The sequence below is a fragment of the Lonchura striata genome, chromosome 13 (assembly GCF_050655825.1).
Source record: "Lonchura striata isolate lonStrDom1 chromosome 13, ASM5065582v1, whole genome shotgun sequence".
NCBI classification, from domain to species: domain Eukaryota; kingdom Metazoa; phylum Chordata; class Aves; order Passeriformes; family Estrildidae; genus Lonchura; species Lonchura striata.
In genome coordinates, this window is record NC_140715.1 from 17,338,044 (window position 1) to 17,365,780 (window position 27,737).

Genomic DNA, 27,737 nt, shown 5'->3' on the forward strand with positions numbered 1-27,737 from the left:
GACATTTTCTGTTAGATTAGATTGCTCAGAGCTCCATCCAGTCTGACCCTGAGCACTTCCAGGGATCCAGGGGCAGCCACAGCATCTCTGGGCAATGTGTACCATGGCCTCACTACTTCACAGGGAAGAATTTCTACCTCACATTTAATCTAAACCTACTCACAGATGATGGCCATTCCCCCTTGTCCTGTCACTCTGTGTCCTTGTAGGAAGTCCATCTCCAGCAGACTGTTAGGTCCAGGCTACCCAGGTGCTTTCAAACATCATCTTTCCCTCAAGTTCCTTTTGGTAGGGTTTATTTCTGGTAAAAAAGCTGTTGCTCTTCAGCCAGTTCAGCCATATGTGGCATTAGTGGCTCGTAGGAATTAGATGGACTTCTTAGCATCTCATCCTGTTAGGGAAAAATTAATGATCACTAAACTTAAAGGAATAAAAGTTGGTGGTGGGGGCAGGCTGTGGACTGATCCTCAGCAAGCTTCCAGTTTTAACTAATGAGAAGCAGGTATTGGGAACAACTTTATCCTGGGCACAGATGGAATGCAGGGAGAAGCACGAGAGTTGCTGGTCTGGGAATGAGGCTTGAATAGAGCACTGGAAGTTTGTGGGGCAGGGTTGTTGCTGTTCCTGCCCCTGGCAGTGATGTTTGGGCTGGCTCATGTGTGGGGTGTGGCTCACCTGCAGCTACCAGCGTGGTGAGATCTGCTCAGGAGATATCCCTATCCCATGCTGCTGCTGCCGGGCCCTGCTGTACACTCAGAGGAAAAGGTTATTAGTGTCATTGTTTACACTGTATTGGTTAATTACCCTTTGGATGTGGCCACTTCCTTTTATTTTCATCTTTGGCTTTGATTCTGTTCAGTTTGTGCCTGAAACAGGCTTGGCAGAATCTTCCTCCATTATTTTTGGGGGATCAGTGGCTTCTTTCTTGCGTTTCATCATCGTCCTTACACACAGTGTCTTTTGCTGCCCCAGCCTTTCTGCAAAACATGTTCTATCTCTGGCTTCATTGAGTAACACTGTTTATAATTAAGTCAGGGATAAACTGTGATAGGGCTTTCTTGGCCAAGTATTTCCATGATGGCTTTCCAAAGCAGGTCTGAATTGAAAGTGCAGGGCTACAATGGCTGCAGATCAGTGCTTGATCTCTGGACAGATATATTTTTGGCTATGTGAAATATCAAATTTGAAATTGCCTGTAACAGCAGACATATCTCTGCCCCTTTGTGTGCAGTTCAGTCTTGCTGTGGCTCTGCCAAGGTGGTCACATCCCTGGTCACGCTGTTGGGGCACGTGGGGTGTCTGCAGCTGCATCTCCAGCTGCACTGGAGAGGCTGGTGCTGCTCTGATTTTTATTCAGAGATGTCCAGTGCTGCAGGAAAGGTGCACCTTGTAGCTGTCAGCATTGTCTGTGTTTGTGGGCTTTTGCTTTGTGCCACTTCATCCAGCAAGATGAATGGATTGAACAACAGCTTCCAGTGACAGAGCCAAGAGTGGTTAACTGGATAAAAGTTATTTTTTCCACTTTGTAATGATGTGGTTATTTTTGAGAGAGGAAGAATAGTGAGGACGGTTAAGGACTGACAGTATGTTTGCCAAAATAAAAACACTTGGAAATTTAAGCTTTCTTTGCTTGATATGTTTCATTATTTGCAGTATGGTGAGAATTTCAGGAAGGTAAAAGTACTTGCCTTTCAAATGGAAAGCATCCTTCTCATGAAACGAGTGCCAATGTTTGGTATTTCACTTAGTGAGTTGCAGACTGGTGTGTTTGGTTGATGTAGCACAAATTCAAGAGGGGACTTTGCAGGTGGCTTTTGTGTCATCCTGCTGCTGAATCTTGGCTTGTGACCCCTTCCACAGTGATAATTTGGGGTCTTTGGTGGAGAAGGTTTGATGAAAAACATCTGCAAGGTACAGTCTTGTTTTGTCCAAAAATAGCACAGAGTGATCTGAAATGCTAAATATCATCTTGGGTTTAGGCTGTAGCTTGTCTTATCTGAACAGCAAATTAATGTCAAACATTTTGATAACAGAGTAGACAGTACTGACTCCCTTGAGGAGAACATCAGACAAATCAAAACTGTTGTTCCTTATCAATGGAGAAGATCCTGTCCTTTCCTTCCTCACTAACCAAGGCTCTTACCTGGTTTAATTTCTTCAGTGTATGTCCACTGGGTTACAACATGGATCTTGCCCAATCTGGCTCACAAATTTTCTTGTTATTTAAATACTTAGGTATTTCCATGTTCTGAAGGTTAACAGTGTTGTGATCAGATGAGCGGGACTACATCTGAAGTTTATTTTTTTAAAAACTTTGGCTTTCCCCAGCTCACAGGAAAGTCACTGTTACTGCAGGGCTAAATTTTTGGCCATCAGGATTTATCAGCAGTTTAATCTTGGCATAGTAAATGCTAATTTTAATAGGAGTGAAATTTGTTGTATTCTGACATAAGAAATACATGCTTTGGGGCTATAATTTTTCTATCGTGCTGCAGCATTTAAAGAAAGAGACTTAACTGTACCAGGAAAGGACAATAACTGCTGCTTTTGCTCCTTTGCTGTTGGCTGTTCAGTGTTACTCGTTTTGAAAGTCCCCAGCAGATTTTTTTTTTTTTTAATCGTGTAAAGAATAAAATGTTAAGGCATCTCTGGCAGGTTGGTGGGATTGTAGGGAGACTAGAGAGAAAAATTATGCAAGACAGTGAGCTGCTGCAGTGCATCCTGTCACAAGGGTTCCCTCAGGACATAATGCTTCCTGATCTGCCTGTGTGACCCACTGGTGGGGACTGTGTGGTGGGTGATGGTGAGTCCAGCACCTGACTGCTAATGCTGGGGAAATGGGAGAGGAAACTGGGCAGGAATGAGAATAGCTGCTGACTTCTTGGAAAGAGGTTTAGGCATTGTCTGAATAGTTTCTTGAAAGCCACCTTTTCACTGGGCTGGGGTGTTGGAGGTTGACAAAGAGTTGATTTAAATGCAGACTTGCCTAAGGGCAGGGGTTGTGGATGTTGTTCAGGTGGATCAATGTGAATGGCTCTGGCAAACCTCCAGCGAGGTTTTACTGCCCTGTCCAGTGACCTGCTCAGGTTACAGTTGTCAGTAAGATTCACATCTATTGTGTGTGTATGCACAGCATCGGAGATGATCAGCTGGGATATACTTGTGCCACTCAAAGCCCTGGCTGGAAATCTGTGTCAAAAAAATTTGAGGCCCAAATCACTTTAACAAAAACTCAAGCAGGGAAACAGACTAAATTAAGACAGGGTTTGCATCTGAAAGTGCATCTGCATTTTAAAAGCAACGGCCAAGGCAGCACCTCTGGTTCCTGTGCTCACAGATACAGCTGGAGACACAGAGGCTGCAGCAAGGCAGTGGCAGAGAGAGGGGCTGCAGCCCCCTGCCCGGTGCTGTTCATGAACTCCTGCTCAGCAATAAGTTATTGTGTGGCTTTTGATGAGTGAGTGAGAAGAGTTTCAATATGTAGTCTGTAACATCATTACGTGCCTTTTTTCATGTGACAGGGTTTATTTTTTTGTGTTTTCTTTAACCACATGAAGAAGACTCATAAAACTCAATGAGAAACGGAATATACCTTTTATTAGAGAGGTCTGTTGTGTTTTAGTTGCTGGGATGTTGAACTGGGTATGGCAAGAGACGTGCCTGGAGCAGGGTGGTTAGCAGGATGGAGAAGTGAAGCAGAAAGGTGTGTGTTTGTGTTGTAACAACTCTAATGAGGAGCATATTACTTGTACTTACTGGCAGGAAAAATACCTAGAGTGTTTTTTGGAGCTCTTAAAATGCTGAACCCACCTGGGACATGTTGGTGGGTGTTGCTAAACAGGCAGGATATGTCACAGCTGGGTGCAGGGACTCTTGTATCCTGTGAGAATCTATTGTATCTCGTCTTGGCTCAATTATTCACAACACCAAAGCTCCTGGATCCTCTCCTTGGCAGAGGTCCTGCTGCTAAAGCACATGCAGCCAGAGAGGCTCACAAACAGCACGGGATCTGCTCTCAGCTCTTGGGCAGTGACACAGAAATGGCATTAAACAGCTTTAGCATTTGTGTATTGAAAGATTTTGGTGTTCTTGTGGCTGCTGCACAGCCCTGAGAAGCTGAGTGGATTTGGGTGGCTGGATCTGCAGAGTTGATACTTGTGAGCAGCTTTGGAGACAGGCAAGGTCAGTGTTGTGTCCTAGAGGGGGTGACTGTTGTTACACTCCCTTTCTGCTCCATAGTTACGGAGCAAAGCAACTGGTGTTCATACAAGCTCATCCAAGCTAAACATCAGTGTATAAGGTTTTCTGTGATTGTACCTGTCTTTGGTTTCAAATATTTTCTGGTGAAGCTTTTTCCTGAGCACATAGGAGAAGCAGGAGAGTTACTACTTGTAGATACCAACTTCTTTTTTTTTTTTTTTTTCCCTGATGATAAACAATTGCTATTCTTATAATGTTTCAGTCAGGAAAATTTCACTGTCTCTTACTGCTGCTTTTCCCATATGTTGCAACCTTTGAAATGAACAAACTGGTGTTGGTGAAATAATGGGGTCTAGTAGTGACTCCAAATATTTACCTGTTCAAATGTATGACGTTTGAGTGCAGTAATTTACCAGAGGTCATGTTACTAAAAAAATAACAAAAACCTTCTCAAATCCTCTTATTGTTTTGTTTTTTCAGAAGAATGAGGAGAACCATTGTGTTCTTTGAAGGTGTAGGAGCCACTAAGTAAAATCAGGACTTTCTTTTTAATGTAAATGTCTCTGCTATCCCGGTAATCTGCACACTGGGGGGGAGGCAAATCTCTTCAAAAGCATCTGGAGCTTTAGTGATTTCTTGTGTTCTGGTTTTTCCCCAAAGATCCCAGCCAAGAAGAAACCTCCAGTGAAGTATGAAGTTGGGGATCTTGTTTGGGCCAAGTTCAACAGACGCCCATGGTGGCCATGCACAGTTTGTCATGACCCAGTGCTGGACTGTCACTCAAAAATGAAAGGTACTGTATCTACTCAGACCACAAAGTGGAGGTGTTATGTATGGCAGGATCCTGCAGTTTTTAATTAATTTTAAAAGCATTTCTGGCCTTTGAAAGGTGTGAAGAAATAGACTGCTGTGGAAAACAAGACCTGGATCCATAAAGTGGAGCTAAATGAGGGAGGTGGCAGGAAGAAGGGGGTGTGGGTGATGAAGTGGCACAGATAGCTGTTGGACATTTAGGCTTTTCTTCCCAGACTGTAGGAAAGACAAAATAGCTGGGCTAAGCTCAGGGCAGTGCAGAAGAAAGAGCAGCTTCTCAAAAGTTATGTAGAGAAAAAGGAGATTGATCAGAGAAGTGTAACTGGTGAGGAAGCTGAGCTGGGAAGATTGGAGTGTGTGAGGACAGAGAGTTGTTCTTGGAGAGCAGGAGGCTGGAGAGGCTGAGGGGTCGAGTGTGGGGTAGTGCAGTGTAGCTTCTAAGTGCCTGAGGGTGTGATGGGACTATGTGCATGGAAGTGAAATTTTTGGGTCTTGTTTGGCACAAAAAAGTAAGGGGGTGTTGATAGGGAAATTCTGGAAAAACCAAGAGATGGAGCCACATATGTGAATGTTTAGGGTAAAGTGTGAGTGAGCTGAGTATGAGGAGGAGAGATGGGCAAATATAACAGAGCTGTGTGTGCTTGACCACAGGAGAGAGCCAGGAAGGGAAAAAGAGTCTTAAAAGATCAAGACAGAGATAGGCGAGTGATGGAGAGAACAGAAGGGAAATGAGGAATTGTTTGCTTTTAGTGTCATACCAGATGCTACGGGGACACTGCCACCACCAGAAAGGTTTATTTGTTCCTGGTTTCCCCTTCTGATTCTTTTTGTTCTGTGGGCAACTGGAAACCCCTTGAACTGGTATCCTCTGCCACTGACAGCTCTAGACTGGTGAGATTGCCACTCACTACTGTATTTGTCTTCAGGTTTTGTGGCCCTTGCCAGCCTAAACACAAGTGCTGGGCATGAGTGCAGTTCTATTTGAGTGACCATCAGCTCACTCTAGAGCTGTTTCTCTAGCCTTGAAGTAGCTTTTCCTATGTGGTGCTCACATCATCCCCACGCCTGGTTGCTGAAGTCTTCTTTCTTCACCTCCCCCTTTATCCTTTGGGGAGGCATTTGTCCTGATTCTAGAGAATACTGAATGTGGTGTTTTAAATAGTCTGTTTTCAGCTCTCAAACTCCTGTCAGAGATGTTTCCAGAAGATATGCTGATATATATTGTTCCCCCCACATTCCTCCTCATGAAGTTTTGGGCAGGATTTAATGTCCAGTGTTCCCCTCTCAGCTTGTGCATGAGAATTGGTAATAAAGGAATTCTGCAGGGAGGAAAAGCTCTGTCAGCAAGTTCCAGCCATCTCATCTCCAGCCACATGATAGAGTCTCATCCTTGTTTTATCTGTGTTCATACCAATGGAACTCAGAGGAAAATTGTATTTTCCAGCTGTGGCTGTATGTAATCTGCTTGTCCTCCCTTCCCAATGCCAAGGTGGCAGAGCAGGTGGATCTGAACTCTGGCACTTTTGGGCAGGAAGAGCTGGGCTCATTGTGCACTGTAGGAGCACAGTCCTACTGTCTTGGCTCTCCTGTTGCCAAGGGAACAAGCCCTTTAAAACAAGGCAGGTGGCTTCAACCTTGTCACTTGTGTTGAAAGCTCTTCTCTTGGGATTTGAGGAATGGTGTTTAGTTGAAGGCAGTTTACCTTTTTTCATCAAGCTCTTGGCTTGGAAGATTTTTGGAGCTGGAAGATACAGGCTCAGTGGCTTGAGTCCCAGAACTGTAAATGGGGTGGATGAAGGCTGTGATCTTTGCACGTGGTTTAATGTTGTTCTGGTCACTGTCAACTTTTCAGTGGTCTTGGTTAGAATCTCAATTTCAGCATCACTTAAGGCCAGGCTGGCACACTGTGCTGGCACCCAGGTAGAGGCAGCACAAACCAAGTGGGCTGGAAGTGTAATCTGCCTGTTCAGAAGGTGAAGGTGTTTCCAGGAGAAAGTTAATACATTGCAGCAAACTACTGGGAGAAGTTTGTATCCCTTGTTTTCAAGTGTTGTTTGGTCTGTTCAAATGCTTGTGACCTGTCCTTTTCCACCCAGTACTGATTCAGTTCTTTTTTGTACCATGTGTGTTCAACCTGCATAGAAAGTACCTTTAAAGAATCTTTGAATGTACCCCTATGATTGAATTTCTTCTCTGCACCTCTTGTGCCTGAAGTATGGAGGGGCTCATTGCAACTAATGTGTCATGTTGCACCTAATCTTTTCAGTGTGTGTGCATGTGTTGCTTAAATACTGCTGTTCATGTTTTATGTTGTAAATAAGACTTTGTTTGGTATTAAAACATAGGACAAGATGGGATGTATTGTGATGGAGGAGGCTTAACCTGTGAGAGTAAATCCTATCCAGAAGGATATCAGTTCTGGGTGTTGCCAGCACTGTTGTGTTTTCCCAACGGTCAGGTGCTCTGGACTGTTTAATCATTAATCAGAGAGTAGCAGAAAAGAAATGTTCTGCCTTGTGTGTTGTGTCTCTCAAGGAAAAAATATTTAGATATTTTTGCCTTTTTTTTTTTTTTTTGCAAGCAATCTTTGCTGTAGGAATATGACCAGTCATAGGCATGTCAATCAATTGTCTGTAAGAAAAGAAAGCCCAAACAATTTAAAAATAGAGTAGCAATGTAGAATATAGACAGCAGCAAACAAAGGGGTCTCCCTTAGTTGTGAGTAGAAATCCCCAGAACTGGCATTTATGTGGGAATGTTGTTAAGCAACATGTAATTGAAACTTACCTCTCACATTGTTACTGTTTTCTCTGTCTCTTTTTGTGTCTTTATTCTGTAACATACAAGGGGTAATTCTGTTAAATTTCTTGAAATAGTTTCCGGTGGGAGACCATACCGAGAGTACTATGTGGATGCCTTAGGAGAACCTTCAGAGAAAACCTGGGTTGCTGGAAAAGCTGTTGTCCTCTTTGAAGGGAGACATCAGTTTGAAGAGCTGCCTGTTCTCCGGAAAAGAGGAAAGCAAAAGGAAAAAGGATACAAAAATAAGGTGAAAGAGCTGGTTTGTGTAATATGTTTTTATTTCTTTGAATATGCACAGTACAAAATATTCCTTTATGCCTGGGTTTGTACTTTGACAGCTTCTGTGAGACTGAGTGCAGCAAGTCAGCCAGGGAAGGGATTCTTTGTGTCCTTACAGCAGCATAGTTTATAAACTGCCAGGAGTTTCCAAGCTCTCTTCTGTGCTCGGGTGTGGCCTGTTGCTTCTATTGCCCTGGACAGCTCTGGAAGGCAGAGGAATCTGGGCTCTGTTGGTGTGGGATCTGTTCAGCCGTACAGCCCTGTCCTGATGTGGATTGCAGCACTGCTAAAAAACTTCTGTGCTCTCTGGCAGCCTCCTTTGGCTGATCTGAACCAGAGGTGGAGTTGCATGCTTCACTAGATCACTGGCTGAGATAAAGCAGTGGGTTTTTTAGCACTGCTTCAGTAATTCTCTTTATAGAAACCTGTTAGGACTTATAATTTGACTTGGAAAATGCTTTGTCAGTGAGCCTGTGGGAATGAGTTTTGTGGCTCATCGCACCATCTCCGTTTCCAAACATAACAGCCCTGAGCAGTTGTAGCCAGTTAATGTAATGTGACACAGGGGTCTGGTCTATGTCTTTAGGAAGGTGACTGCAGAAATTAACTCGTTAGAATTGCTGAAGTGAAGAACTACAGAGGCTACTGTGTTGCTGTAAGAGAGCAAATAGTTACACTAGGCAATGGTATCTGGTTTTTCTTTTTCTCTTAGTCTAAAGCTTTATAACCTATGTTAGTGCAGAAACATCAGATTGAATGTGCTCTTGCAGATGTGGCCCTGGGGGCAGCGGCCTTATTTGGTTTTTCTTTTCCAAGGGTATGTTCAGTATCTTCTTTAAGGACTTTTCTCCTTTTGCTCTCAGCCCTCCCAACAACTAGTGACATGCTCCCGAGTAACTTCACTGGTCCTACAAGTGCTGCATGGCTGAAATCTCATTCTGTATGTCAATGGAGTGCCAGCATGCCTGCAGTAGAGGGAATCAAATGTTTGTTACTCACATAAATGTCCAGGTTTGCACCCCTGGAAGCCAGAATTGATGCAAAGCTGAGAGTATTTGGCTGGATTGCTTTGTGAAACTTCTTGAGTCTTCCGAGATGAGACTTTGTTGTTTTGGGTTTTTCCTTTAGAAGAAAAGTGTCAGCGATGTGAGTTGTTCCTCCTGCCTTGAAATTGGTTTTGATTTTTGGAGCAGTTGTGAAGCTTTTGGTTTGCTGTTGTGCAGCCAAAAACTACACATGCAGATAAGAAACAAGTTTCATGTTAATTTTGAGTATTAGCAGAGGTTCCTGTTAAGTATGCAGAGAGCTTTCTGGTTTTTCTACAGATACAGAGTTAAACTGGGAGACTTCTCAGGAATGAGGATTATAAACTTGATAGAGCACATCTTAGATGTGTGTGGATCTCATGTTAGTCCCGAGGTGAGTTGATGGAGAGGGCAGATCGTGCTCTGAATTCAGGGTATGCAGGAAGAATCAACAATGAGGAGAGCAAACAGGTCTGCTCAGATATTTTGAGGAAAACAATGCTGCATTTGCCTTGTGAGGCTTGCTGGCTGTCGCTTTGCATTTCTGTGCCAGGGACCCATACCATATGCATTGTCCTTTACGGACTGTTGTGTTCAGGATGTGTTGGCATGCCAAGACATCTGATTCTTTGGAGACCTTTACTTGCCAGGGACCTTTTTACTGTTTGGTAATGCACAGAGCTCAGCTGGAATGCAGGGTGCTTACCCAGGAGCAGTACTTCCTGAGTCTGCCAGACACAGTCCCAGGGAATCCATGTGATTTTCTTAAAGATGCAAAATGCAGGAATGTCACTGTGTTCTTTTATCTCTTCGGGTACCTACTCAAATTTTGTCTTTTTGTTTTTTGTCTCCAACTTTTAAGGTTCCTCAGAGATTTAGGGCTAAATGGGAAGTCAGTGTTGGACAGGCAGAAGATATTCTTCTCAGGGGGCCAGAGGATCAGAAGTGCAGCCAGAACTCCAGTGAGCCAGACAGCGAGAAGGACGAGAAGGACGTGCAGTTGGAATACTACACCAATGGCCCTGGAGCAGAAAGGGACACACAACTGAACGGCTGCTTTAAATCCTTGGCTTTTGACTCCATACATGTGGCCAGTGAAAAAGGAAAATTGCACATCAAGCCACACATGAAAACAACCTCTGAAAGCAGAAAAAGGACTAAAGTAAAAAAGAGTTGTGCAAGAGGGGAAGCATCGAGGGAAGAAATCAAAGACAAAACACCAGAGAGCGTAGTTAGAAAAGTGATTGTTGGGGACCTACCAGAGAAACACGCATCTCATGAGCTTCGCCGGATTGCTAACAGCCTGACAGCATCCAGTAGCACCAGGGAAAACCATTTGCTTTCCTCCTTTGGAGAACGACGTTTTGAAAAGACACCTCAAAAACCAGACTATGAGAATCGTAAAAGTGATGCTCTGAAAAACACCCTCCAAGGAGATTTGTTTTCCAGCCCATCTTTTGAGAGAGAGAAAAGCTCCCTGGGCATTTTGTGCAGTTCCAAGTTACAAATACACTATTCTGCATCTGATGCTGATGTTGAGAAAAAACAAACTGAATCAGATTCATCTTCTTCCCTCTCTGATGGTGGAAATAGTGATATAGATACCATGGACCAAAGTTCAGAGAGAGCCTCTAGTACTGTTGAAGTTAGTGATTCTTCAGATAAAGTGGAGAAGGACTTTCCTATGACATCAAGTGAAAACATTAAACTTTCCATGTATCTTTCTCAGAAGAGCAGCAGAAGGGCCAGGAAGAAGTCGCACAGAGATCGCAAAGCTCTGGGAGGTTCAGTAACCAACAGACTTGATGCTGAATTTGTGGATGGGGAGCTTGAAGTAGGTTTCTCTGATGCTGAGATGTCATTGACACCTCTTGAGTGCTCTTCAGATGTGAGAAATTACAGTCTTTCCCTAGCAAACAAGCACACTACCCCACAAAGTGTTTCCAAGGACAGCTCCTGGCCTGCTGTTACAAATCAAGCAATCTTGAAACAGAAAAGCGTGAAATTACCCCGAATCAGGAGTATAAAATGTAAACATAAAGAAAAGGTTGCTGGGTTGGAGCCTTCTCTTGTGGAAGATGAGGGTGGTGTGAATCGCTCTTCCTCAGATACCAAAGGTTTCTCTGGCCTTTCAAGAGATTCTCTTCAGAGAAGTGGAAAAGTTGATGGTCAGAAACTGTTAAACAACATGCATGAGAAACCCAGGGATTCTGCTGAAATCGAAACAGCCGTGGTGAAGCACGTTCTGTCAGAGTTGAAGGAACTGTCCTATCGGTCCATGAATGACGATGCCAGTGACTCTGGCACTCCAAAGGCCACAGTACCTTTGCTTTTCACTTCTACTTCTGGTCATGGTCGTTTGCCTATTGAACCAGATTACAAATTCAGCACCTTGTTAATGATGTTGAAGGATATGCATGACAGTAAGACAAAAGAGCAGCAACTGATGACTGGTCAAAATATAGTCCCATTTCGTAATACCAGCACGGGTGATGGTTCTGAAAGCAATTCTGCAAGTGGTCTCAAGTCTTTGTCTATTGTAGGTCCTCCATATAAAATAGAAAAAAACGGAGATTGTGTCCAGGAAAGAGTAACTCCAAACTCTGCTATAAGCAACTCCTCATTTTCACGTGGTCCTCCAACCAAGTTGACAGGGATTGGTACTGGTAAAAGGGAGCCTGCGAGTGCTGCTGTTTCTGGGACAAACGGCACAAATTGCATGTCCAAACGCAACTGTTCAAAATCTAAGCAGTCATCAAAGTTTGGAGATAAAACAGTTTCAAACAGAAAGGACTTAAAACCAGGAGGGCCAAGTAAGTTGCTAAGTCGGTTACCCAGAGATTCAGGAGAACATGCATTCCGTGTGCACAGTTCGGTTACCAGTCCTCTAGGGAATGAGGCAGAAGATGCTGAGAGGAAAGAGTTTATTGATTTAACAGAGCAGTCAACTGATGAAGACTCTGCCTGTTTATCTGATGACAATTTAGGTCGTATTGGAAGGAGACCTGAAGCTGGTAGAAATAAAGAGAGCTGCAATTCTGCTGAAAATGGGGAGAGTCCAGACTTGGATTCAGAGGCAAATAGTGAGAGCTCTCTTGGTGATGAGTCTAATGATATCAATCACGTAGCACCCAAAAAGCGATGGCAGCGTTTTAACCAAAGCAGTGCTAGATCTAATAAGCACATCAGTAGATCTAGGGAACAAGGAAACTTGGAGAGTGCCTTTGGCCTGAAATCTCGAGGCTTTTCACTGAAGGGAAATGAGTGCTTGGGAAGTAGGCATTCCCCTCATTCAAAGGTGCTTGAGGGAGACTTGGCAGTTCAGGACTTTGAGAATCGTTTAGACTTAGTTGATAAACGTTTGAATGTATGTGGTAAGCCAAACACCAGTGTGATGGACTCAGAAACAGAGCTTGGCAACTTTGCTCCCCAGTCTGAATTCTCTGCACAAGGTAAGGGAGCTGGACTTGCGCCAGAGTATTTGTATACATTTTACACTTTTTCATTTAAAGGATAAATTACGGAACTTGGGGCTGTCTGACAATGTGAAGATGTCTACTTCTGAGCAGAAGAAAGTGTGGGACCTTGATCTGAGTTCTCTGTAAGCATGGAGAACAAAGGAGGCGGAGTAATTATAAATTAACTCAGGTTATTGGTCAGAAAATTTTGAACACATTAAAAATCTTTACTTCTTCCACAGTGAAAGGTAAAATAAGAAGCCTTCTGAGCCTGGGATTTTTTTTTTTTTTAACTTGCACCTTCATAATGTGTTCCTTAGAGCCACAAGCTTGGTGTTAGTGGGATAGGTCAGTGCTAGAAGATTCCAGGAAACTGAGCCTCAATGGCTGCTCTGTTTTCTATCTTTCATAGTGCTGTTTGACATAGTTTGTCTTTGGTTTGTTCTGTAGGATTTCCTCAAGACAATGTGTTGGGAGTTTTTTGGGTTTTAGTGTGGAATTTTATTAGCTGCTCATAGTGACTTGTGGAGCCCCACAGATTTCCTAATTTACGGTTCTGATGTGGCTGCCTGATGGGTGAAAGAGAGAACAGAAGAGAGGGAAGCTGCCAGAGAGGCTGGGCTGGAGGTGGGTCTGGAATGTGGCAGACAGAATAAGGCAGCAGCATTGGAAGGGAATTGACCTAGAAAGGAGGAGGGTTATGAGGACCAAAAGGCAAGAGAGCCCTGCCTCTCCCACAGAGGGACATCTGGGTAAAGCCAAAGGAAAAAATAAAAGGATGTGTGGAAGGAATAGGGCCAGCAGAATCATATTTGACACGTACCATCCTCTGGCTTCTGTAGGGAATCTGGGGAAACACACCTTAATAAAAGCAATAAAATTAGGATTTTGCATTTGTTTCACCACACTAAATTGCTCTAATCTAATTGTGATATCATAAAATAGTACAACTCATCATAATTTTGAGCCTGTGTGCATTCTGTCACTTAAGTATTCTCTCAGTGCAGATTTTGATGTGTGTATTTTGCTTTTTGTGGCTGCTGGAGGCAGCCTGCACTTCTGTTTCAATTGTGGCAAAGGCAGCTCCTGGCTTAGTGGTTGTGGGACCTGCCCAAGGCAAGTTGCAACAGGCAGAGGAAACAAGCCTATAGGGTGTAACACCTGGGGTAAAAGTTCTGGTTTTAAGTCATGACCAGCTTAATCATTCACTGACTCTGGCTGGGTCTGTGTGTTTTTGAGGACTGAAGTCTCTATAGAGCAGGTGAGAGGATGCACATTCTGAGCTGTGCTGTGGGTTCTTCCCTCACACTGAGATCCTGGCAGGTTCTTAGGGCTTCGTGGTGGTTTAGCAGTTGAAGCATCCCTGCAGTGATGCTGTGTGAGGTGAAATTCCCCTGCCCTAAATAGCACGTGAGCTCTGTGCACATCCACCCCCTTTTTGTACAGATGTGCTGTGGGGAGGCATCGGTGCCACTGTCAGGGCTGCTGTAACATCCCCAGTGCTGGTGGGACTGAGTAAACATCTAATGCTGTGTTGAGATCATTCCTGTATGTTGGGCAAGGCCTAGAAAGTAGAGAAACTGATGTTGGAAACTAGACTGACTGCAATGCTGAGAGATGTGACCAATCCTTGCCCACAAAAGGCATCTTCAGTGTAAGAGATCAGAACAGATTGTAGTCACAACTGTGCCATTTCCACTAAGCTCAAACTGCATAAGGTCTTCATCATAGTTAAATGGCAGCACTGGGCATAATTTTGCCACAAACCTTGTACAGTGGTTTAGAGCAAATAAAGCAGACATGAAGATTGGAGGAATTGGCTGATGTAAACCAATTTTATAAATAATAGTTTCATCAGGTCTGTGATTTGCCACTGTCAATCTGCATTTGGGATTCTTGTATGGGATTCCTTTTGGGAACAAAAAGCAGTTAAGCCAGCCCTTCTGGCACAGTGCTGTGTACTCTGCTGCACGATTTTGGGGCTCTAAATAGTTGCCTGGTGAGGATACTCGTCCCATAACTGCTTATGTGCTGAAATGTGTGTTTCACTCAGACACCTGTGCAGAGTGTTAATAGAGGCTGAAAATAGAGCTGTGTTTGAGAAAGTTGTTTCTTTCTTCTTTTGGCCAAGTTTGACATTTTCATGCTTGTTTAACCACAAAGCCACAATAAAATGTAGCAATCTTGTCCAACATCCCTGTTCTGAAGCGTTGCATTGAAATGCTTTGTTATAAAATGCTTCTGTTCTAAAGAAGAAAAAGCCACCTCCTACAAATGAAATGAAGTAAAGAGAATATTTATTGTTTGTTCCAAAACTTCCAGGAGACCACAGGTGTTTTCCTGTCTAGGGGGAATCTTTGGGCAATATTATTTAATGATTTTGAATGCTAAAAAAGAGAATAGTCAGAGATATTCAGAGATATCCTGGGAAGTGAGAAAAAGACATAAATGTTCATCACCTTGCCTTTGCAGCTTGCTGAGAAGAGATGTTATAGTGTCAGGGTTCTGTTTTTTGGAGCTTGCCTTGTGTTGGTGTGTTGAGGTGGTGTAGCATGGGTGGTTAGGGTTATGGTGAGGAAACACCTTTTACCTTGCAATGCTACCACACTGTGCAGAGACGAGAAGTGCCGCAGTCACTGGCTCCTGATCTCATTGTGGAACAAACAAAGCAATAAATGGGCTCACAGTAGCAGATGGGGAATTGTAGTATATAAAAAAATGCCAGAGAGGAGGGGAAGGGAAGGAATTAAGCTTATGTGTTCCTAGTGAAACTAGTGACTGAACTGTGTTACGGGAAAACAGTGTTTTCCTGTGCCCCTGCACTAAAACCAAAAGGGTTTGGGTAAACAGCAGAAGAGTAAAGAGTTGCTAATGACCTTTAGTTCTGGTAGAAGTATTGCAAGGAAATTAGATGTAGCTTGTAGGGACATGTTGGGTGAAATTTCAGGAGCCTCTCAGTCTGATGTGTTTTGATTTCTTACCTGAACTGCTTGAAGACCTTAAAAATCCCCCCTGCTAAGTTGGGATTTTGGAAAATAGGAAACTCAAAAAATTCTTTGGGCTGTCACAAAGGGAGAATTATCAGCTCTTCCCACATGGAACCTCTGGAAGAGAAGGCAGAACAGCTACTATCCACAGATGTCTTGTGATCATTTCAGAAACACAGTCTTGAAGCTGCTTTCCTTTTTCTTAGCACATTCAGAGAGGAAGCGCCTTAGAAAGCCAAGTAAACGGCTTCTGGAATATGCAGAAGAATATGATCACTTGTTTGCACCCAAGAAAAAATCAAAGAAGAGCCAGGAGCAATTACAGAAGGTGGGTGAAGGCCAGTGTGCTCTTTGTGGTTATTTCTTCAGGGCTCTGGTCTGTGTGTGTTTATGTTCTTTGTGGCTGAGTGTTCTTGCTGTGTGCAGTGCCATGCAGAATGAATGTTTTCACCAACATATTTCACCATGCCAGGTGAATTCTGTGGCGAGGTCTGAATTTGAAGGAGGAGTTCCTGCCCAATGCAGTCCTGACAGAGATACCCAGCGGGGGCCGAGTTCTTTGGTTTCAACTCCATCTTCAACCAAAGAGTCCCCTCCCGTCCTTGAAGCAGAGTGTTCCTTCTCAGAACTAGGATCCCACTCCACTGATCCCCCTAGTCAAGCTCAAAGAGGATCTTCAGATTTTCCAGAGGTGGTGGTTCTGTCTTCCTCAGATGTTTCTGAAGTTTCTGCTTCTCCAGATGCAGAAGAGGGATTCCTGAAATCAGGTAAGTGGCAGGTTGTGTGATGCCGCTTTTTTAAGTAAAAGTAGCTCAAGTTCAGTGAAAAATTATTTTTGGGGCAGTATGAAAAGATCAGTGGCTGTGGCCGCTATTTGTTCTTGCCTTCCTTCACTCACTGACTGTTACTGTGTTGAGAAGGGAGAGAGGGCAGGTGCAAGGGTGTCCAATGACCTGGTGCTGTTGGCTTTCTATGGACTGTGGTGGTCCTCTTAGATCCTTGCACAGAATGCCTCTTTTGTCCATATGAAGGAGGCCACAGCTCCTTCTCTGAGTCCTTCTGTCTGTGCTTCCAAATAGTGACATTCCTTTAGCTTGATGATCTCTTGCTGCTGTAAACCCCTTTGAATGGACATTGCTGTGCTGAGGGTGGTGCACAAAGTCTAAGCTTCATTGCTCATGGAGTGATCTTTTGCTCTCCTAGGGAGCTGTAGCACACAATTCCCCCTGGAAGAACTTCCTATTTAATTGGTTCTAAGCATCTGTAGAATTTTTTGGGGACTAGTGTGAGCAGCAAGCCAGGGTCTTGGTTTTCAGTAAGGCATGGTATGGGAGGAGTGTGGTCTGAGGGGCCTTTTCCCCTTTCCAGCAGTGTCAATCTCAGTTCCTTTTAGTATGTTTATTCTCTGATAGCATCTAAAGATATGTCCAGAGTTAAAGCCCTGGTGTTCTGGCTGTGCTAGCTCAGAGGGAACACTGTTCCTAAAGGGCTTATAGTAAAAGAAAAAAAAAAACAAAACAAAAAGACAAGCAGGCAGATTCATGGTCAGTGGGAGGTCAGTTAGCCTGTCATGTGTGAGGGAAGAGGGATTGCCTCTGGAAACTTGTGGGTGTCACAAGGTAGTGGGAAGTTGGAGAGGATTAAAGGAGGAAAAACTGAGGATGTGAACCCAAGATTGGAGATGCAGGAGAACAGAACAGGTGCAGCAGTGGGAGCAAACATCCAGTCTGCAGAGGTTGTGTAGCTCTTTTCAGTCATTTCCCCTCACCTTTTGCTGAAGCACCCAGAGTGGGCAGAAGCTTGTCTTGAGGGTTAGGAGTGTGATGGATGAGCTGTGCCTACAGAGGTGTCAAAGGGCACAGCTGAGACTGTCAAAGCCAGTGGATGAATGGGGTGGGATGGGTAACAGGCTGTGTCTGTGAAGTGTCTGCATCAGCATCAGCATTTCCTGGTTCTAAGTTTATACTCCTGCCAAAAGTAGTGAAGGAGCCCAGGTCTAGAAACTTGCTACCTCCTGAGGGCCAGGATAAAGCTTGAGTAGGAAATAGTGCAAATTACACCTAGTTTTGTTAGGGTATCTTTTCTCAAGTAGTTTTAACCAGGATTGTGATCTTCAGCCTGTTTACTACAGCAACATAAATGCTGGTGTGAGGGGTGTGGGAATGTAGGCAAGGCTGTGTCAGTGGTAGGACTGGCTTATGCAGATCAAAGTTTTTGGGAAATTATGATGTGAATTGTGCTGCCAGCATGTGTTACCTGCTGGCAGTGAGTTCACAGCCTCTCTTCTGTGGGTGGATTTTTATATTACACATTGAGGTGAGCCTGAAGGTCATGGCAGACTGAGGTCTATTTTTATTGAAGTTGTACAGAAGCAGGTAATTGGCATCTCTGCCCTAGGAGCTTATGATCCCAAAGACAGGGTGAAGCAGATTATTTTGAACTGTTGGCTGATATTTACTTAATGGTCTTAATCTGATTGAAGACAAGAAAACCCCTGTTTATCTGATGTGAAAGGGTTTCATTGCAGGAAACTTCGAAAGCAAGCGTCAAAGGAAGCCCACTAAAAAGCTCTTGGAATCCAATGACTTGGACACTGCCTTTATGCCAAAGAAGGAGGAATGGACTCCCCAAAAGAAGGTACTTCCCTTCCAGCTCTTTTGAAAACCAGATAGAAAACAGGCCCAGACAGCAGATCCTGCTAAACAAGGCCCAATGCAATGGGATGTGGTTTTTTGTTGGCTGCAGCCCAGCAGCAAAGGTCCACCCTTCCCAAAGGTGCTGGTTGCTGTGTTATGATGAAATAATCCACTGTCCCCCACCCCTCCCCACTTGTAATGGGGATGGGATAGTTCTGGCTTAAAATCTCATTTTTAAAATTGATGTATATATGGAAAAGGAGTCATCTGGATGCTGGCTGGAAAGGTATGAGCATAAATGTTCTGTACAGAGGCTTTCTGTCATGTTACAATGTAGCTTGAACTTGAACCTAAGGCTTTGTCCTTTTCCATTTGATTTCTTCTGAGCAGTGTTTTCTTTGTTACCTTCCCAAATGAGCTGGTGAATGCATGTAAGTGCAGAGCTTGAAGCAGGATGGAGGCTTGAGGTGAATGACACATAGGATACCTTGTTTAGTTCAGATTTTTGAAGAAAATGCTGCTCTTCTCCGCTGAATACTCTATATTCAGTGACATGGTTTGGAAAAATGCAACTTGTATTTATTTCAGATCATGTGCCTGCACAGAACTTGTTGCCACTGTTCCTAAAGTTGATTAATAACACTTCTTTTCTTTTTCTTTCTCTGAGAGGCACAATCTTAGTACAGTTATCTCCATTGCAGTAATGTAGAGGCCAGTGTAAGTGTAAACTCAGAAGAGAATGTCTTTTCCCAGCACCTTGCAGACTATTAGCAGCCTGTTTAGGAAAGCACAGGAAGCAGTGAATGGTGCTGATAGGCACAATACACATCAGACTCCACATTCCTCCCTTCCCAGAGACAGACTTTTACATGTGTGATTTATCACACACACAAACCAAATATTTTCTTGGAAAATCTCTAATGACCGAATGTATGACCTGAATGGTAAATTAGGTGTTGCAGTCATTCCAGAAGGTTTCACAGCTGAGGAGTGTGTGCCTCTGTTTTCATCTGGTGACTTGACTCTCTCTCCTGTGTGTTTGTAGGGTACTGGCCCTTCAGAGAGTGACAGCTCTGAGCTCTACTCACCGGCCCACTTCCAGGACCTGGGAGAAGGTAAGTGAAGGCAGGGATAGCAGGGCAGACTGCTGTGATATTTGGATCAGTGCTTGTGGCACTGTGTGTATGTACAAATGCTTTGTGCTCTGGATTCAGTAGCCCAGCAAAAGTTGCTTAAACCAGTATGAATTGGTGGTTCTGTGGTGGATGCAGGGCAGAGGGCTGAGTGCCTGGAGGCTGGTATTACCCCAGCCCTTAGGCCCTCAAGGAATATAGGACCCAGCCTGAAGCTCTCAGGCTGTAGAACTTGCTGGTGTCACCTGCAGCAAGGGAATTATATCTGTATTTTCCTTGAATGGTGTTTCTGTTGCATCCCAGCTTCTGAAAAGCTCTTGGAGAAACAGCGAAAGCGGAAGAGACAGCGCCATACCTCTGCTGCAGTCCATTCCAAGAAGGAGAAAAATGAGGAGGGGCTGGGGGAGACCCCGCACTCTGAGGTACTGTTGGATCTTCATGCTCTCATCCCTATAACCTGTTTGCTATTTCCCAGGGTACTTGGCAGAACCTAAGCCAGAGACATCTTTTGTCCTGTCATTTGAAAATTTGTCCCACTGCTGCAGCTGCATGAGCTTGGGTTAGGCTGAAGATACCTCCTTGATCTAGTAGCTATTTTATAATGATGCTTAACTCAGGTTCTGTTTTCAAACCGCTGCTCAGCTAATTCTCTGTAAGAGAGGCTGTTCTGAATTTGGAACCAGGTGTTGCCTGGCACCCTGCTTTGCACCTCAGAAGATCAAACTGCTGTAAAAGGTCTTCCCTGGGGGTGGGACTCCTGCCCTTTTACAAACCAGTTTGAAGCACAAGCCCTAGACTGGACTTCAGCTCCTCCTGCTTGCACCTGAATGCCAGGATGAGTCAAGAACCCCATTGGAGGGGCTGGGGGGGGGACGACTGTCTGTGACTGCTCACAAGAGCCTCTGATTGCATCCTGCCATTAGCAGAAAAGGATAACTGGGGCAATTCCCTCTGCTACATATTAGCAGGGTCAGTGTACAAATACCTCTGACAAGCACGTTTTGCCTTTTAGGAATGAGCCAATTATCAGCAAGTGTAGGGGAAGCAAGAATTCCTGAGAGAGGCAGGACACCTCTGGGCCTCTCGCCATCGCCTCTCACTTCCAGTGGCCCAGGTTCAGCAGCAGGCAGGATAGTCAGTATGTATTTCAGGAGCCAATTATAGATCAATATTGTTATATTTGTTGTTGTAACACAGTTTACAGGAGAGCACAAACCTCGCACCACTATAAACAGTTCCAGCCATCCTGTTGTATTTTGGAAAGGGCATTTGTGATAAAATTAATAAATTGGGGCAATACCCTTGATCCATGTAAGCTTTCCTGTGCTGGTGTTACTGTTCTTTTTGAAGTGTGCTCAGCTGGACTAATGTTATAAAACAGCCTGTTAAAATACCTTTGCCAGTGCTGGGCTGGGGCAGTTAACATTGTCTGCTGTATCCACTAAGAGGCAGCGAATTCTCTGTGAAAAGAGGGGCAGCTCAGAGCAGCAAAGATCTAGGCTATGGCTCTGAATCCTGTGCTCACCACTCACTGCAGAGGAAACCCAGTCTTAACTGCCCCTAGCTGTAGACATTTGTATTGATTGAGTACCAAAAGTCAGATATGGTGTAAACCATGCCAAAAAAAAAGGTCAATGCTTGGCACCTTTGCCAGCCTCCCTTTTTATATAATTCTGTCTCTTTAGATGGTGTGGTGGGTGTTCATCCCCTGGCTTAGGTAAGTATTGGGATGCTGTGGAGATGCAGTTGTGCTTTCATGTGGAATTCAGACCATGCTGGTCCCTCAGTGACTGCACACGCTGGGCAAGGAACTCCACTTTGCTAGAAAAAATACATTGTTTGATGATACAGCACAGTGAAGCCTTGGATCTAGCTGCCTTCCAAGGAAAAGAGGGCAGAGGAAAGCTTGTCAGCCTGGGCTGAGCTAAGCAGCTTTCTCTGATCTTGCCCATCTGTGGAGCCAGGAGTGCAAATTTACAACATCAGGGCAGTAAGAGACTGACAGAATGGGATGGAAAATGCTGTTTAAGTGGTTGCCAAGGTTGTGAGCCAAGGTCAGGCTGTGCCAAAGAACAGGTCAGGCTTTGGGCTTGTGCCAGACAACAGCAGCAGGGATAGTTCTGGAAGAAGACCTGGGATGAGCTTTTCTTTTTGCAGGAGGTATGTAGTGTTGCAGTGCTTGTGCTGGGCAGAGGAAGGAGGGGAAACAGGCAGATCCTTGAGTGGCAATGCCTTTTTCCATGTTCACAAAGGATGGCTTTGCCCATCCTGCCTAACTCTGGGCAGTTCTGGGAGCAGTGTTAGAACAAGGCTGTACTCTGTAAGGTATGTTGGAATGGCAGTAGCCTGTAGTTGGGACTTTGCTTTTTTTCTTTTTTTCTCTCAATAAAGTCAGTTCATACCATTCATCTTTGTAATGTGTACTTCAATATACCCTCAGTGTATCTGTGCATCAATGCTCACAGAAGGCACCTGGCTTTAAAGTGTCCCCAAATAAAGTCATACTGCTACATTCAGGGAATAGGGGAAAAAGCAAAAGTTCCAGGCAATGCAAGCATCATTATCTGAGCAGAATACTAGCTCCAGGTTCTTCCAGCTTTAAACTTTAGAAGTCTTTATGTCCTTTTTTTGCCCAGATTCAGAATGTGTTCAAAAGACATTCAATTCAGCTTACAAGCTGTAGTAGCATCACAGCTCAGACTTCCCCATACAGAAAGTGGTGCAAAGCTCCCTCTCGTGATTGTTAGCTGGACAGGCTTGCACCAAGCAGGCCTGGAGGTGTGGGAGTGATGGCTGCTGCTTCTGCCAGCAGTTTGAATTCCTCACAGTGTCTCTCAGGTGTACTATTTGTGCCTGGGTATACAATGGCTACAGCTTGGTGACCCAGGGAGGAACTGGCAGCTGTGCATGATCACTCAGCTACCTGCAGTAAGCTGGCTTATTTAAAAGTGGCAGAGTCCTTAAAATATTCTGGCTCAAAGCACGTAGCTAAAGGCATCACTTTGGTGCAGTATTAATAGTCCTTAAATTGTACCTACTCTGGAGTGGCAGCTGGGGCTGCTGAGGCCACTGAAGTGTTGTTCCCTAGAGCTCCCAGGTGGGCTGGAAGCTGGCAGGATGGTGTTTCCTGGCCCTTAGTTGCCTGTTCTGACAAAATCCGTGGCACTGCTGCCGGGTGTAGCTGCAGGACAGCCGTATTTTATGCTAGAACACGTGTCTCTAGGATACCTGCTGTTCCTCTCTCTTAACAGTGCCTGGGCAGGTCCCATGGACACTGGGAAGCCTCATGGCAGGATCCTTCACTTGGCCCATGAATATGTAGTTGGACCTTTATCATTTGAAACCCAGCCTCTCCCCAGGATGGTTTTTCACCAGTGGATGTTATGGGCAGTGCTGTACACTCGTACAGGACAGTGAGAGACTCCACACCTCAGTCAGGATGGGGTGTGAATGCCCTGCTGTGCTGCTCCTTTTGGTGTTGGCTGTCTTCATACCAGCACAGGCTTTGAGTACCTTTGTGTCTCTCTTTTACGTGGATTAGGACAAGCTGAGATAAGTGTAGAGGAAAAATGTAGTTCATTTAGTATGTGACAGGTGCTATGAAGATTGAGGATTTTCATTTGTGTTTCTAGTGCAAGTAGATACTGGGGTGCTTCTGATTTTTTAGCCTGCCTGATTTGTTTCCATTCAGGGCTCACTCCTTGCTCAGAGAGGGGTTATGCACAGGAAGATAATTGTATTAAGTGTGTATTTTTAGTAACCTAGTAAAATAAGAGCTCTTTCCTTTCCTTTCCTGTAAATCTTTTGGTGGAACTGTAATGGGGAATATTCTCTCCAGGGTGGGTAACACGCAGATCACCTGCCAAACTCATTAAGTGCTCAGTGGCTGATTTGTAGTTTCCAAGTCAGGATAGGTGCTACTAACAATCCTAATTCTAGTTTTCTCTTTAAAGGGGGAAACATCAGTTCATGGGACTGCTGCAAGCCCCAAAGAGGGTCATGAGGAGGGGTCAGAGAATGACCATGGAGTGCCTTCATCCAAAAAGATACAGGGAGAGCGTGGAGGAGGAGCAGCTCTCAAGGAGAATGTGTGTCAGGTAGTGTTCCTTTAGAAAATCTCTTTGAAACTATCCCACTGTAAAGTATTTTTGTGTAAGTTCTGGGACACATTGTGCCCCAGGTAAGCCCAAGTAGCCTCCAAATGCTTATTGTAGAATTAATCAGCTTTTTGTGCTCTGTATCAAGCATTTCTCCTGCACTGGCATGTCTTCCTTTTAATGTTCACAGAGGTTAAGGAGATGTGACCAATGTAAGATACCCTACATTGGCTAAAATGTATCAGGGAGTTGGATGGTAAATGACAGTGGCTGTACACAAACTAAGGGAATTAACTGACACAAGGAAAATGTAACATTTTTCCTTGGGGAGGTCTCTGCTGGCAGTTCTGACCATCATGGGGGTTGCTGCTGTGTGGGATGCTGCTGGGAAGAAAATTGCTCAAGCTGCTACTGTGTTTCTTCCCCACAGATCTGTGAGAAGCCAGGGGAGTTGCTGCTGTGTGAGGCGCAGTGCTGTGGTGCTTTCCACCTGCAGTGCCTTGGGCTCTCCGAGATGCCAAAGGGCAAATTCATCTGCAATGAGTGTTCCACAGGTAGGGCAGCTTCTGTGAGTGCAGGACTGTGGGCTTACCTGGTGCTTCCTTGACTGGAGTGATGTGCCTGCTGTAGGACTGCTGAGTAGCTCTCAGTCCTCAGATTATTGATTTGATGTCTGATAATGACTTTCTGATTAGAATCACTGGGTGATTTGGGTTGGAAGGGACCTTAAAGATCATCAGATTCCACCCCCCTGCCACAGGCAGGAGCACCTTCCACTAGACCACTCCAAGCCCTGTCCAACCAGGGCTTGAGCACTTCCAGATATGAGGCATCCACAGCTTCTCTGAGCAACCTATACTAGGGCCTCACCACCCTCACATGGAAGAATTTTTTCCTAATATTTAATCTAAACCTACTCTTTGTTGATTTGAAGCCATTAATAATGGCTTCAAATATTTACCACCCTTACTGTTAATTCAGATTTGGTGTACAAAGAAGTAAAAGTCCATGATCTGCTAGGAAAGAGATAAATTTGTACCTGAGACTATGAAAAGGGGTCAGGTGAGGAGGAGAAGTCTTTTTCAGGCTGGAAAGGAGGAAATCTCAAAGTAGAGTTATTTAATTTTTTAAATTTTTTTTTCCTGGCCTGAAGTCCCAGCTATAATAAAATTTCTTTTGATGTGGAGTTCTACTGCAGCTTCAGGCCAAACCAACCTGGTGCAGAGACCTGTGCTGTGGGATGGGTGCAGCAGGCTGGGAAGTTGTGCTGTGCTATTAGGCAGCCTGGTGACAGCATCAGGTCCTCATTTAGCCCTCGTGTGTGACCAGTGCCTTGCTCTTTCTCCAGGGGTCCACACCTGCTTTGTGTGCAAGAGCTGCGGGGAGGATGTGAAGCGGTGCTTGCTGCCCCTCTGTGGGAAGTACTACCACGAAGCCTGCATCCAGAAATACCCACCCACAGTCATGCAGAACAAGGGCTTCCGCTGCTCCCTGCACATCTGCATGACCTGCCATGCTGCTAACCCAGCAAACATCTCTGCCTCCAAAGGTACCCGAGTCCTCCAGGGTGGTCTGGGGGGTGCAGTCACCTTGTGTTTCACATTCACCTGGTTCACCAGTTCTTTGCACTGTTGCCTTTGTGTCCTTGCCACAGCACTGGCTGTGTTTGCTGAGGAGTAGCTGCTCCCAGGGGAGTGGAAGGGGTGGTGTCAGAGCATGAGGCTCAGCAGCACTCCCCATGGTCGGCCATGGCAGCTGGAATGTTCTCAGGCTGTCCAGAGGCTCAGATTCCTGCACGCCCAGCCTTGCCTCAGGCCTCTGGGTTTTTGAGTAAATCTCTGGAGCTGTACAGACACGCTTGTGTTTCTCCCACCTGCTCCTCACTGTGCCAGTGCTGCAGATGGCGCCTTGCTTAGCAGCACGGGCTGTCAACACAGTGGCATCAAGAGCTGCACAGGGCAAACTATGATATTGTTCTACTAATCCATTTTTTTCTATGTAAACTCTCACCTTGTAGTGGAGACACCCTTGGGCTAAGCTTCCCAGGCAAACATTTGTTTGAGCTGTTTGCAGCAATACCTTGACCTTTATCTCACATGATCAAACTTAAAACTTTTGTGATTGCTGTGTATGTTTGCTTCTAAGCCTGCTTTTCTTTAATCCTTGGTATCTTAAGATGAGACAATAAGACCAGCTCTATTTTTATCCTCAGAGTCTGTGTTAAAGTTGGCTTTTTTGCCCCCATTTATCGATATTTGGTGTAGAAAACAGCACCAAGGCCAAAAGCCTGCAGCCCACAGCTGGCCTCTTCCCCACTGAACATTTCTTGACTGGCTGCTGCTTCTTAGTGGTCACATTTACCCCTTTTCTCCCACCTCTTCTTCCTGTTTATAGTCTGCTGTGAGGAACTGAAAAGGAGCTCTTAAAAACCTCACATAAACTAGGCCTGTAGGGAAGTCTGAATTGCCTGGAAGTTCTGGAATTTCAGGGTAAAATCTGATAAACAAGGGGCAAGTGCTTGTGTTTTCAGAAGCTACATGGATTGATTTCATTATGTGCAGCTAAGCACTTGGAACACCCCATCTGTAATTACTGTCGGAGCTGATTTAGTAATTATTTGTGCATGATAGGAAGCAGTCCCAGTCTGTGAACTCTTGAACTGTTTCTGCACAGCATGCAGGATATTTTTCACTTCTAAATAATGTCATTTTATCTATGGTATAGGTATTATAGATTTTATAATTTTATATATATTTAGTTACGTTAAATAACTTAATAGAAATCCAGTGAGTATATCATGGGTGATCTATAAAAATTAAAAGTCAGCTTCCTTCTCCAAAGCTCATTTTGAGCTTAGGAATAAGTAGAGCCTAGTTTTAGTAGGAGGGAGTGGTGGTGCTGCAGAGGCTGACTGTGTTGGGCTGTTTGGTGCCAGGTCGCCTGATGCGCTGTGTGCGGTGTCCGGTCGCGTATCACTCCAATGACTTCTGCCTGGCCGCCGGCTCCGTGGTGCTGGCCTCCAACAGCATCATCTGCCCCAACCACTTCACCGCGCGCCGCGGCTGCCGCAACCACGAGCACGTCAACGTCAGCTGGTGCTTTGTCTGCTCGGAAGGTGAGGTGCTCAGTGCTGGGTCCCCTGCCACAGAAGGCCCTGGCAAGAATTCATTACAAAGGGCAGAAGCTTTTCCCATCCGGAATGTCCCAGTAGGAACTGCAGAGAGCAGACTGCCTCTCTGTCATTCCACATTTAAGTCCAGCTTCAGGCTATGACTTTTTCTGGAGTTTAGAGGGGTTCTTTTTTTACCACGAGTAGGGCCCAGCTTTTGTAAAAGGGTTTGCAGGAGACCATCAATTCACTTTTTCCAGGTCTGTCTGGAAATGGGGAGTGAGGGGCTTCTGCAGTGACTGATAAATTCTTCCTCTTTCTCTTTGCTTCTGCACAGTGACTGATAAATTTCTCCTCTCTCTTTGCAGGGGGCAGCCTTTTATGCTGTGAGTCGTGCCCGGCTGCGTTTCACCGTGAGTGTCTAAACATCGAGATGCCAGAGGGAAGCTGGTATTGTAATGATTGCAAGGCAGGCAAAAAGCCACACTACAAAGAAGTAGTCTGGGTGAAAGTTGGGCGCTACAGGTAGGTGAAGATAGACCAGACTTGTCCCCATCCCTTCTTCATGCAGTGCTCATGGTGATGGAAGTGAGGAGCTGCTCCTCTCTGCAGGGTTCATTGTAGCAGGCCTCTGCATTTTTTGCATGCACATTGCTGGTAAAATATGAGCTTTCCTCCTTCATTAGCCTCTTTTCTCCCCACCAGCCTTGCTGGTAAGCCCTCACACACTTTTTCCCATGTCTCCATGCAGTAGCATACTTTTGAGGTGGCTGAAAGTAGGGAAGCCAGAGGTTTCATCTGCCCTTTCCTGTGTTGTAGGTGGTGGCCAGCTGAGATTTGCCATCCTAGGACAATTCCTGTCAACATCCAGAAAATGAAACATGACATTGGTGAGTTCCCTGTGCTGTTCTTTGGCTCCAAGGACTACCTGTGGACCCACCAGGCTCGTGTGTTCCCTTACATGGAAGGCGATGTCAGCAGCAAAGACAAGATGGGGAAGGGCGTGGATGGCATATACAAAAAAGGTAACTTGTCTTCAGGGAAGTACATGGTCTTACCCTCTTCTTTCCTCTTTGGAAAAGTGTCATTCATGTAGCAGAGAAAAATGTCTTCTTATAACTGAAGTGAAATTAAATTTGTAGAATGAGCTGCTGCTTATGTATCATCCAGCATGCTCAGAGTGTTTGTTTGACTCCCA

At 44.8% G+C, this 27,737-nt stretch overlaps 1 protein-coding gene across 3 annotated transcripts in view; it reads left to right on the forward strand.

Annotated features, from left to right (window-relative positions):
• The window catches only part of NSD1 (nuclear receptor binding SET domain protein 1), a 54,985-nt gene that overhangs the window by 10,868 nt on the left and 16,380 nt on the right, over positions 1–27,737 (forward strand). For 2 of the 3 annotated variants that reach the window (XM_031506030.3, XM_085591505.1), the window contains exons 3-16: positions 4,861–4,993; positions 7,890–8,062; positions 9,982–12,571; positions 15,771–15,892; positions 16,037–16,331; positions 18,092–18,201; positions 19,246–19,315; positions 19,637–19,755; positions 23,287–23,430; positions 23,861–23,984; positions 24,779–24,979; positions 26,366–26,545; positions 26,908–27,064; positions 27,359–27,564. In XM_031506030.3, the coding sequence (XP_031361890.3) occupies positions 4,861–4,993; positions 7,890–8,062; positions 9,982–12,571; positions 15,771–15,892; positions 16,037–16,331; positions 18,092–18,201; positions 19,246–19,315; positions 19,637–19,755; positions 23,287–23,430; positions 23,861–23,984; positions 24,779–24,979; positions 26,366–26,545; positions 26,908–27,064; positions 27,359–27,564 (4,624 nt within the window). The remainder of the gene's footprint in view (positions 1–4,860; positions 4,994–7,889; positions 8,063–9,981; positions 12,572–15,770; positions 15,893–16,036; positions 16,332–18,091; positions 18,202–19,245; positions 19,316–19,636; positions 19,756–23,286; positions 23,431–23,860; positions 23,985–24,778; positions 24,980–26,365; positions 26,546–26,907; positions 27,065–27,358; positions 27,565–27,737) is intronic. The other variant, XM_031506031.3, reaches the window with a different exon arrangement.